At 39.0% G+C, this 12,902-nt stretch overlaps 1 protein-coding gene and 1 pseudogene across 1 annotated transcript; one reads left to right on the forward strand and one right to left on the reverse strand.

Moving 5' to 3' along the window:
* The first annotated feature begins 326 nt into the window (after positions 1–326).
* LOC121449043 (vomeronasal type-1 receptor 4-like) lies at positions 327–1,274 on the forward strand. The gene has a single exon (XM_041653249.1). The coding sequence runs from the start codon at positions 327–329 to the stop codon at positions 1,272–1,274; it is 948 nt and encodes a 315-aa protein (XP_041509183.1).
* A 6,722-nt stretch (positions 1,275–7,996) lies between these two features.
* LOC121449906 lies at positions 7,997–8,385 on the reverse strand (annotated as a pseudogene).
* Positions 8,386–12,902: the final 4,517 nt, after the last annotated feature.

Raw genomic sequence — 12,902 nt, forward strand, 5'->3', positions numbered from 1 at the left:
TGATGTGGACACATCTCCAGGTGGTCAGGCACTGTCTTCTAATTCCAGCACTGACAAGCGAAGGTAGGTGAATGTCTGTGAGGTCAAGACCAGATTGGGATACAGAGCAAGTTCCAAGTTCCAGAACAGCCAGTGATACTTGGAAAAACCTTGTCCAAAAAGACAAAAAAGAAAAAGAAAAGAAAGTAGTTGGATATGTCATCACGTATCAGCTCTGCTCCTGAGCTGGCAATCATTATATTTTCCCATAATTGCTGTTTCAAAAATAGATTTATAATACAGTCCATTTATCTGTCACTCCAGGCCTAACACATCTGACGAACATCATGTTTATAAGTAATGCCGCCTTGAGTGTCTTTCTCATATCTCAGTTATGCATTGGTGTCATAGGGAACACATCACTGTTCATTTTATACATTTACATTTTATTCTTTAAGCCTCATTTTAAAAAGTTGATAGATCTGCTTTTCACGCACCTGACAATAGCTAATATGGTAACGATCGTGTTCATTTTGATACCGGATATTGTGTCATCCTTTGGAGTACCCAATTTTCTGGATGATATTGGCTGTAAGGCAGTTTTATGTATATACAGAATTTTCCGTGGTCTGTCCATCAGTACCACCTCTATTCTAAGCACATTTCAAGTCATCACAGTCACTCCTGGTCATTCTCAGTGGGCTTGGCTTAAGCACAAAATCTCAACGTGGACGTTTGCTTCCTTACTTTGTTCCTGGCTCATTAACCTGGCCATCTATGGATATATGGTTGAAATGGTAATAACCAAAACCAATTCAACTCAAGCTGGAAATGGATATTTGCATGCTTACTGTCAAAGCAAGAGTTTTGGAAACCAAAATTCAGGATCATTTATGGGCATCATATTCATGCATGATCTCTTTTATGTGGCCATTATGATGTGGACCAGCCTGGACATGGTAATTCTCCTCTACAGACACCGCAAGAGAGCCCAGTATCTCCGCAACCCAAGCCTCTCCAGCCAGCAATCTCCCGAGCTCAGAGCCACTCACAGCATCTTGCTGCTGGTGAGCTGTTTTGTGATCTTGTATTGGTTGAACAACTTTATCACCCTTTATGGGTTTTATGCACAAACAAAAATTCCAAGATTGGAGGCAGTTAATGCAATTTGGGCGACATGCTATCCAACCATCTGCCCTTTTTTAATAATGAAGAACAATAAACTAATTTTGCACTTCACTTCTTCCTTTTCGGCACTGAGAATGACCTGTTTTCAACATGCACGCCATGGCTGAACTGAAACTTACTCTTTCTCATCATTTGAACCTTCTTAATGATTCCCCTGAGAATGAAGAATTTAAATGTGGACCTCAAATACCTGATCTGACCTAGTTATAAACCAGACATTCTGTGTGCTATTAAAATCCATGAAGTTAACATTTTTCTTGAATACAACTCTCTGTTCATAATTTTAATAATTTCAACATCTAATATCGACTCAAGTTGACACTTTGGAAAAAATGAATTCATTTTAAGTATTTTGAACAATAGTCTACTTCTTGATTTTTCTCTATTAAAACACTTCTAATTAAAAATGTAAAATCATTTTTGGAGCTTAGGTTGTTTTTTTGTGGAGTGTTCTGTCCTAAGGAATGTCTTTTAACCATTGGACAAATAAATTTCCCTATCTTAATGGTTACCTACCTAAGGTACTGCTGTGGGTGGGACTCTTTAGTGTTATAACTGACAGGTATACAATGGATGTCCTAGTACCATAGCTGTCTTAATTTACTGTTTCAGTATGGTTTTAGTTATTTCTGTTATTTTTGGAATTAAATATAATAACAACATTTCTCCCCCTTCTTTTCTGCCCTTCAAACCCTCCTGTATATGCCTCTCCTTTTTCTTTCTCAAATTCAAGGCACCTTTTCATTAATTATTGTTACATACGTGTGTGTATGTTTGTGTGCATGTGTGTGTGTCCCTAAATATATAAATACTACCTGTATTTATAATGTTACATGGATGTATGTACTTGGGGCTGACCACTTGGTATTGGATAACCAATTGGGGTGCTCTTTCCTGGGGATGACTATTTCTCCCACTCATGACTATCCTTAGTTAGACACAGTTCTTTGTGTAGGATGCAAGCTTTCTAAGTGTAGTCTTCATACAGCATCAATGAAATTTCTCTTTGTGACAATGGAGATCATTACAGAAAACCACAACCAGTCGAAGTGCAGAATAGTGAGGCCCAGTCCCATTGGCTGTATGTGCAATACAGCTTCTGCACCTAAGGCTCAGGGAACATTGATGAAGGCAGGACAGAAGGTTTAAAGAACCCGTGGATGAGGGAATCGGCTGTGGGATTGTATTACCTGGAAATATCAGAAGTTGCATCCATGGAGTATCAGCAACCCATCTGTTTAATATTTGTTATATTTTTTCTTTTTTAAAAAATTTTTTAATTGAAATAGAATTACATCACGTCTCACTTCCTTTTCTCCCTCCTGCCCCTCCCAACTATGTTCTCTCAAACCCTTCCCTCTCATATCCCCTATACACTCTCAAGTTGATAACCACTTTTTCTCTTATTATTATTTTTACATACCCAAATAGATATGGATACAATCTGATAGGTCTGTTTTTCTTGTTTCTATAATATTTCAATGTTGACCATTTTGTATTGGACAACTAATAAGGGGGTTCATTCCTAGGTGAGACTAATTCTCCTTTTCCCAACAATCATTAGTTGCCTCTAATTCTTTATCTAGGAGAGAGAGCCCATTAAAATTTCTCCCTTCCACATTAATAAGTCCATTTATATTGCCATTGGTCTAGTTTTGATTATATAGTCTTTTCTAGGATAGACCCTTTCAAAGAAGATATGCTGATATCCTAGCTCTTACAATCATTTCCACCTTCTTTTGAAATGTCCTTTTGGTCATAGATACAGGATCTGTGAAGTAGATGTAGCCCTTGGAGCTGTACTCCGCACTGTCTGCTGATTTCTGCATTGTGACCAGTGGTGGTTTTCTGTGATCATCTCCATTTGATCTGAGTACTTGGAGTTAAGAAACAAAGACGAAAGAGAACATGCATTTGCCTTTATGAGTCTGGTTGCCCATACTTTTGTAATGAATTCAAATAAAACATCTTTTTACAAATAAAACATTTTCAATAGTCTGTCCTTGACTAGAATCCTATTGTGAGAACTCCTTCAACCAATGGCCTTCAAGATCCCGGCCCTCTTTGGTCATGATCTCATCTACTAGAAGTGCAAACAAAAGCATACATGGTCCTCTTTTCTGCTAAACCTAGTTCCAGTGCCCTCTGCATACAGTCTGCTGGATTCTGTTCCAATTGCCAGTGCATTCAGAGGACTATGAATCATTACCCTTACTGTGAGTTTATTCCCCGCAAATAAAACTTTGTTATACTTGAGTCTGGTCTATTAATGAACTCTTGGTACTACTACAAATTGGCACCCAACATGGGGTCCGAACCCAAAACCCTGAGATTAAGAGTCTCATGCTTTAGTGACTGAGCTAGCAGAAATAGACCCAGCAGAAATTCTAGTACCTTTTACTCATGATGAAATTATCAAATTATGGCAAGACAATAAACCTTGGCAAAGAGCTTGTACTATTTTTTTGGGGAGAGATTAATAGCAACTATTCTAAAAGCAATAGGATTAGACTTATAAAGAGAACTAACTGGTTCCTTCCTGGCTTTGTACAGGACACACCAATAACTGCAGCCCCTACATTCTATACTGATGCAAATAAATCAGGAAAGGCAGGTTAAAAATCAGAAAACTTAGCTAAAGTGGAACAAAGCCCTTATAATTCTGTCCACAAGTGAAAAGTATATGCTATTCTCATGGTACTAAGGAATTTTAAAGAACCTCTCAACATAGTTACTGATTCGCAATATGCAGGAAAGTTGTTTTGTATATGAAACCACTGAATTTATACAAGATGATACATAATTGACTTTATTATTTATTCAAGATCAAGAATAATATATAATCAGAATATAATCAGGAATAGGCTTTGTCACATATACATAACACACATCCAATCCCACATGGGTCTGCTGGATCCTCTACCACAAGACAATGCAGAAATTGATCAATTACTGATTGGAAATGTGCCGAAGGCCTCAGAATTGGGGAGAACTTGGGGCAACGGGATGATTGGGATAAAGAAAGGTTGGATAGGGGAGCAGGGAAGCACATATCTTAATTAAGGGAGCCATCTTAGGGTTGGGAAGAGACTTGGACCTAGAGGGGCTTCCAGGTGCCCAAGGCGAGGTCCCCAGTTAGTTCCTGGGGCAGCTGAAGATAGGGAACCTGAAATGATCCTATCCTATAGCCATACTGATGAATATTTTGCATATCACCATAGAACCTTCATCTGGCGATGGATGGAGATAGAGACAGAGACCCACACTGGAGCACTGGACTGAGCTCCCAAAGTCCCAATGAGGAACAGAAGGAGGGAGAAGATGAGCAAGGAAGTCAGGACCAAGAGGGGTGCACCCACCCACGGAGACAGTGAGGCTGATCTATTGGGAGCTCACCAAGGCCAGCTGGACTGTGACTGAAAAAGCAGGGGATAAAACCGGACTCTCTGAATATGGCGGACAATGAGGGCTGATGAGAAGCCAAGGACAATGGCACTGGGTTTTGATCCTACTACATGTTCTGGCTTTGTGGGAGCCTAGCCAGCTTGGATGTTCACCTTCCTAGACCAGGACGGAGAGGGGAGGACTTTGGACTTTCCACAGGGCAGGGAACCCTGACTGCTCTTCAGACTTGAGAGGAAGGGGGAGAGGAGTGGGGGGGAGGGGGAGAGGAGTGGGGGGACGGGGAGAGGAGTGGGGGAGGGGGGAGGAGTGGGAGGCTGGGAGGAGGCGGAAATTTTTTTCTCAATAAAAAAAAGTCATTTTAATAGCAAAGGATTAAAAAGCACTTTTCTATTATGTAGTAACAAGCCAAGGAGATTATAGGGAAATGTCCTACTTGTTCTTCATACAACCAAGCATCACTATCTGCAGGAATGAAATCTGACAGATGGATGTGTTCCTCTTTGTAGAATTTGAAAAATTAAAATATGTACACCACACAATTGATACGTACTCAGGTTTGTAATGGGCAACACCTTTGAGTTCAGAAAAGACTGATTCAGTTATCACACATTTACTAGAAGTTATGGCTATCATGGGTATACCTGCACAAATAAGGATGGAAAGTGGTCCAGCATATGTCTCTAATAAAGTGATACAGTTTTTCCTTATTATAATATAAAGCATATTACAGGTATACCACACAATCCTTCAGTCCAGGCAGTTATAGAAAGATCAAATCAAACTATAAAGGATATGTTAAACAAACAGAAAGGCATGAAAAAATGCCCCAGAAAGAGATTGCATAATGCTTTATTAACTTTGAATTTTCTTAACAGTAATGAGAAAGGAACAATAGCTGCAGAGAAACATTGGATAATAGAAAAAACTTCTGAATTAAATCAGCTACTGTATTTCAAGGATGTGTTGACCTCAGAATGAAAATCAGGAGATGTGCTATGTTGGGGAAGAGGTTTCACTCTTGTTTCCACAGGACATGAAAAACTATTAATACCATTAAAATTAATCAAGACTCAGTTTGAAAAGGAGCAATCTCCTGATAAAGAGAAATGACAGCTCATCCACACAGATGGCAATCCACAAGTTGCAAGGAAACCTCATAAGTGTTGAGAAAGGGTTCTGTTCTTGTCTTTGCAGGAAAATACCCATCTAAGTCAAGAGACTTTGGACATCTAGTACTTAAAGAAGAAAAGATAGCTTTCCAGAAAGAATCACAAAGCAAATAGAAATCTGACTTATGATACCAATATCCTCTTCAGGATAAAATCTTATTTACAAACATATAATGGTAGCTGCCATTTATTAAAAATAAAAGCTGGCTTTGGAGTTCGACGCGGCTATATTCTAAATCCAAGCATGTTGTTAAAAAAAATTTCAGAGTTTTTGTCTCATATCAGGTGCCACCTAGTATGAAACAGAAGAAAAATAAAATCTAGAGATTGCTCTTATCAAAACTCTGCTTTCAGAATTTTACTTCTCCCCATACCTGTTTTTGTCTCTATGGTAACATTCTGGTGTGGGAAGTCTTTTGGTGAATATATGTCTGTAGAAATTCAAACTTTCCATTCTGATATAAATAATGTTTAAGGTTTCCCCAATCAACAATACATTTTCCTTCTGTAATCTTTGAAGTTTCCTGACTGAAGATAGGACCCCACAACAATGATTCCACCTGGTTGATATGATGTCATTATGCTGATAGCACCACATTAAAATCTGTATTGTATTATAAACTGCTCAAGAGGAATCCAACTTGGCTAGCTGAGATGGTGCACCTTCTTACACAAGTTGTGTTCTGACCACAACTTCAAATAAGAATTTCAAAAAACCCTACTCAAAGACAATCTGCAATTATACCAAACAGTGACCTTGAAACTTAACCATCATTTTAGGATTTACAGGATCTCATAGAAATAACATCATTCCCCATAAGAGCTAGAAGTAATTCTAGAAAATGACATTCCTCTCTTCCAACAAAGTTTGTCCTCAGGGTTAGGGACATCTATTAAGGGTTGGTTATAAGTGGTATAGAGTTAGGGTTGGAAATGAAGTAGGCTTAGGGATCTTTTTTGAAAAAAAATAAGGGATTGAATGGGATGGGATAATAGGTGGATTAGGATGTTACTTGTGAGCTATTTATTATTTATAGAAAATTTACTTTGGTATAGATTCTTGTATATTGATACAAATTCAAATTATAGTTGTTATATTGAATATACTCCTGTTTCTGTTTACCACATTTGTGCACCTATGTGAAGTTATTTTGTCATATTCAATGCATGCATGTTTCTACCCCTGCTTAAAATATTTTGAATATTAATACAAATTTAGGATATATTTATCATATTGCACTGTACATTTCTACCTCTGATCAAGATACTTGTATATATTGTTTACATTTTGAGTTCATTGTCCTCATTTGTTCCACATTTTTTAAAAGACTTTAATTTTTTAATATGAAATCTTAGACTTTTGTTTTTGGAAAGAGGCAGTAGACAAAGAACATGAAGTTGGGTAGGTAGGGATGTGAGGAGGATGTTGGAGGAGTTGGCAGAGAGGAAAAAACATAACCAAATATATTGTATAAAGAAAATAATTTTTAAAAACCCAGCAGGGATGAGAGAGAGGCTCCTAAAGCCCCAGGCGTACATATGGGGCTATGGTCTGGTGATGGCTACTGGATCAGGAGAGTGGTTTCTCTATAGGAGAGTGGCCATTAGCAGACTGCCCAGGCCCCAGTGAATTGCCTCAGACCCGTGAGCACAGGGGTAGCACTGAGTGGATGAAATGAGTTTAGTTTTTTTTCAGAACCACTTAGCAAAATAAAATTCCAGTTTATTGTTGGACATTGTTTCACACATAATAAACTTTTTATCTTTGGCCTTTTTAACCATCTCATACAAACCAACTACTTAAAATACAGCCAGGTACAAACACAAAAAAAAGTTACTGGAATGCTCGGAATAAGATTGTTTTGTTGTTATTGTTGTTGTAGTTTTTGTTTTGCTTTACAAGGTTTTGTTTTCTCCTTTGAGACTATAATGAACACGGTCACGGCCACAAGTATGGTCAGAAGTAGAACAGAGAACGCTCTGAAGGCTGGTCTGGTCACTCAGATCATTAAGAATGGCTGACCCCTAACAATATGTACAAAAATATAAAATGTAAATAAAAAAACAAACAAATTATCCTTTTAAAGTATTTTTAAGAAAAAAATCAGGGCGTTGTAAGTTTTAGCTTTTTTCCTCCCCTGTTGCAAATTCATGTTGTGTTTTTGGTGGGTTGATGAAGAGTGCATGTCATCTGTGGGTGGCACTGCCCGGTGTGGGTGGGCGGGGCCTGCTCTTCTACTTGAAGGTGACCACGTTTAAATTCTGAGAGGTGAAGTGGCAGGTGAATAGGTCACGGTGGCTGTAAGTTTAGCTTTTCCTTTTGCTGTCCAGTCATCCACATCAGTCTTCTGCTTCTTGGTGCTAACACCATCCTCCTCATCGTCTTCAGTTACCCACTTGCCTGTAAGAGCCTTAGCGTCCTCATCTTCATCTCCATCCTCTTTCTCACCATCACCTTCTTCCTCTCCCTCGTCTTCCTCCCCACCTCGCCCTCTTCTTCATCTACCTCATTGTCGGCCTCCTGCTCCCCATTTTCCTCATTAGCATTGCCATTGGCAGGTGCATCTCTTCCATTCTCTGCCTCCTCCACAACTTCCGTCTTCTCCTTCAAGTCCTTGGTGGTGGTCTCAGAGCTGGTGATCATGGCCACATCTTGGGGGCACGGCGGTGATCCAATGCAGCAAGAGAGAGAGGAATCGAGTTCGAAGACTCTGGGGAGAAAGCTGCCGGAGTCCGCCACGGAGGAGAGGCAGGTAGCAAAGGCTGCTACAGTGAGCGTGGAGCAGGACCAGGAACAATGCAAAGATGGCTTTTCAGAGCAGACAGTGGGGCATGAGTTAATTTTTTTTTTTTAAAGCACATGAAGTTAGGAGAGAGGTGTTTGGAGGATGCTAAGGGAAGTGGATATGATCAAGATATGTTGTATGCAATTTTCAAAAAAATAAACAAAATGTTATTTCGAAAATCAGTGAATATCAAAAACAGGCTTATGAGGAAAGATACCAAGGCTGGTGACTGGCTCCCACACGACATGCACAAGTGTGCACATGACAGGAAGACCTGTCGGTGGGGGGTTCCTGTCCAGCAGCTGCTCCCAAATAATCAGTCAGAAACATCATATTAATTGTAAATGGTCAGCCAATGGCTAGGCTTGTTACTAACTAACTCTCACATTTAAATTAACCCATATTTCTTATCTATGCTTTGCCATGTGGCTTGGTACCTTTTCTCAGCACGGCATGCCCATCTTGCTTTTCTCTGTATCTCCTCAAAACTCAGATTTCACCCTACTTCATCCCAGCATTTTCAGTTTGGCTCTCCTGCCTATCTTTACCCTGTTCTGCTATGGAGCCTGTCTACTAAAGCTATCATAGTGGCTTATATTCACACAGCATAAAGGAATGTTCCACACAGACCCAGAACTAATTGCACTGGTGCTAGTCATGAACATACTCCTGCTTATAGGGAAACCAGGAAGTTTGGTTTCACAGCAGTCCAGGGTCTCTCTCTTTTTTCAGACTTATTTTATTTAATGCGTTTTGGAGTTTTGCACCACATGTGTGCTGGCATGAAAACGCCAAAAGATGGCACCAGATCCCCTGTAATAGGAATTGCAGATTGTTGCGAGCCACTCTGTGTTGCTGGGTTTTGAACCAGAGAGCAACAAGTGCTCTTAACCTGTGATTCATTGGTACAGTCCCAGAATTACCTCTTTTTGCTTTTTTTTTTTTTTGTTATTTTTTTGAAACAGGGTTTCTCTGTGTAACAGCTCTAGCTGTCCTAAAACTAGCTCTATAGACCAGGTTAACCTCGAGAGATCCACCTGCATCTGCTTCCATAGTGCCAGGACTAAAGGCATGCACCACTACCACCCGACAATCTCTTAATATACTGAGTAGAGGTCTCTTTGTGGCTGTCATGATATGGACCAACCTCTATATCATGAGTCCTCTATGGACACAAAAGAGCCCAGCATCTCCACACCTCAAGCCTCTCCCCCCACCCCCACCATGTCCTACACACAAGTCTTGCCTAGCACCTATTGGTGTGTTCGTTTAAGAGTTGAACAACTGTCGAGGTTTGGCGTCAGACCAGACCATAAATTATTTCTCTGAACTAGTTGGGAGGTGTGGGATTAAAGACACAATTCACAAGGCTTTATCAGGAGGGAGATTTTCATTGATCCCTCATGAAATCCTGAGTTCACATCTTGAAAATTCCTCTGTGTTTTTTCTACAAACAACCTTATATACCAAAACATAACTGGGGGAAATTCATTAGCATTCTGTTTCCTAGGTAACCAGGTGAATGGCTGTGGTCTCGGCCACACATCTATCTATGTCTGCTCGGTCACGTCTTTCTATCTTCCTGCTCTGTGTGCCAGCTCTGTCATGTAGGCCAAATTAGCATCTCTATCCCAGGTGTCCTCCAAATTAAAAAGAAGGAGCAGAACAACATCCTGGCCCTTTGTTAGGGAGGTGACCACCTCCTGTGTGGCAGGTGCAAACTATGGCCTGAGATTCTGGTTGCCATACCATGTAGAAAGATGAGCCTACAATTCCACTCTCTCTTATTAATTTTAATAAAACCTGTGCTTCTGCAACAGGACATATGATCATATCTGCCTTAGGAAAACACTTCTCCATTTACTCAAATTTACTCATCCTTGGAATAGACATTCCATTTTATGCAAGCTCCTGTCTTAGGCATCTGGGGAGAGAAGAAGCTTAAAAGCCGTCATTGACTGCTGATCTCTATGAAGAGAAGAGATTAAGGGAGAGAGATACCTTTGGGCTCTGTGTCTTGGAGCCATACTTTCTTGTCAGGTGAAATAATCATGTTTTATGAATAATCATGCTCCTAAAAACTATAGTCTCCTATTTAAAGAAAAAAGGATCACCTGAGTTGAAAATGTTTCTTCAGCTAGTTTAGAGCACCTCTTAAATTTTTTTACATTGTATCAAAATCCAAAATTCTTAACATAAACATTAATTCTAAACATTTACAGGGTGTGTCAAACTTTTCTCAACATCTTATAAGCAGTTATGAATATTATCAGGTCAATACCATAATTCTAGAATGGGAATTAACAATAAATCTACAATTAAACATGTCACAATTTTCTTAAAGCCACATTAATCAAAAGTCAAGAAAAGCATTTCTTATGGGTAAGAGTACAATGACATTGCTGTTCTCAAATACCAGTTCCAGTCTCTGAACAGCAGTTAAACCCCTAGACTGTCCCCCTTCTTAACTGAAGAGGGTTTCAGTCATTCTTTATTTTGAGTCTTTCTTTCCCTAAGGGAAAAGCTTAGGTCTTAGTTCTCAAGTACAATATTTTAATGAAAATGAGTTCTGTGTCCCAAAGATTAAAACAGTCACATGTTCATTTCTAGTTCCAAAGCAAACAGGATTCAAACTGCAGAAAACTGTAGTCATCACAATCAGGTCATCTCAGCAGGGCCTCTGGGTCTCTGTGTATATTGTATAAAGAAAATAATTTTTAAAAACCCAGCAGGGATGAGAGAGAGGCTCCTAAAGCCCCAGGCGTACATATGGGGCTATGTATGTCCCAAATGTCTGGAAGCAGCTCAGCATCTGTCCCTCAGAGCAGCATGACACCCTACACCGCATAGTGCTGGCAGCAGGTCCTGCAGATCAAGACTGGGCCAATGACTCCTCTCCAACTCCTGTCTTGAACTCCTCTATGCGGGCATTTGCAGTTACGATGTCATCAGGTCTGCCACTCCTTTGCTGTATATGCAGTCATCTCACTCAGCTTTATTTTCTTTCTGTGAAAAAACCATCCTCATCCTCGACCCCAAATTAATATAGGTCGGGTCTTTTTATCATTCATCACAAGGGCTTTTTCACCTTGCCTTAGCAAAGTCACCTTGGTGTCACCATGCCAGATCTCTCTGCAGCAGATCTGTCTGCAAATTTTATCCTCTTAAGTTGTTTTTAAGGATCCAGATCACACTCCACAATTCTTTTTCATTATTAACCATATATGCAGTTCTTCCTCTGGAAGAGCCATTTATATAATTTAGCATAATAGACTTTAAGGGATCTTTAGCTATAACATTAGCAAAATATAGTTCTGTGAATTGCAGCAATGATCATCTGGGAGAAGATTTTTACTCTGGCTTTTTAATTGAGCAAACACAATTGTCCAAGAATCACTATTTTAAAATTATCAATTAATCTATTGCTTAGTATAAGAAACATTGATCATAGTAAATTCTCTGCTAAACTATCCCCTAGATTTCATCCTGTTCTTCTGTATTAGACTAGCTACTGCTTTAAATTAGGAGTTTAACATCTTTACTGGCAAAAATGGGAAGGTGCAGCCATAAAAAGCATTCTTTTTTATATAAAACTACTGTAGAATAAGTTTTGTATTTAATACACACACTTGCCATAGCTGAATCATAATTAATATGCTCTACTTGCTGATTTATACTCCACCTGCTCGAGTACATGTTTGGCAGCTTCTATAAGCTCTCTACTGCAAATTGGTTCATTGCTCCCTCTAGGAATTTTATTTAGTGGCTTAAGATCTCCCATAAGAATATTATAATTAGGGCTTTAGCCATTGAATAGCTAATTAAAAGTTTGTAAACTATCCTCCTCTTAAGTTGCAAGACTGCCTAACTGATAGAAAAATGGAAAAAGAAAGCATACTCAACCAATGGTGCTAGCCTAATTAGAAAATCAACATGTAGAAAAATGAAATAGATCCATATTTATCTCTATGCACAAAACTGAAATCCAAATGAATCAAAGACCTCAACATAAAACCAGCTACACTGAACCTCAGAAAAAAAAAGTTAGAAGTGCACTTTGGCACATCTCAGTTACAGCCCCAGTGGTACAGACATTGAAAGAAACAATTAATAAATGAGATTTCCTGAACTGAGAAGCTTCTGTAGAGCAAAGGACATAGTCAACAAGGCACAATATCAGCTTATAGAATGGAAAAAGATCTTTACTTATCACTAATCCACTCCAAAAAATACAAAGAACTCAGGAAATTAGTTATGAAAAGAACAAATAATCCAATAAATATATGGTACAGACCTAAACTGAAAACTCTCAACAGATGATCTCAAAATGATTGAAAGATATTTAAAAAAAATTCTCAAGCATAACATCCTTAAC

This window comes from Microtus oregoni, unplaced genomic scaffold, assembly GCF_018167655.1.
Source record: "Microtus oregoni isolate MIOR12 unplaced genomic scaffold, Mior012 000006F_ref0000085, whole genome shotgun sequence".
Classification (NCBI taxonomy): domain Eukaryota; kingdom Metazoa; phylum Chordata; class Mammalia; order Rodentia; family Cricetidae; genus Microtus; species Microtus oregoni.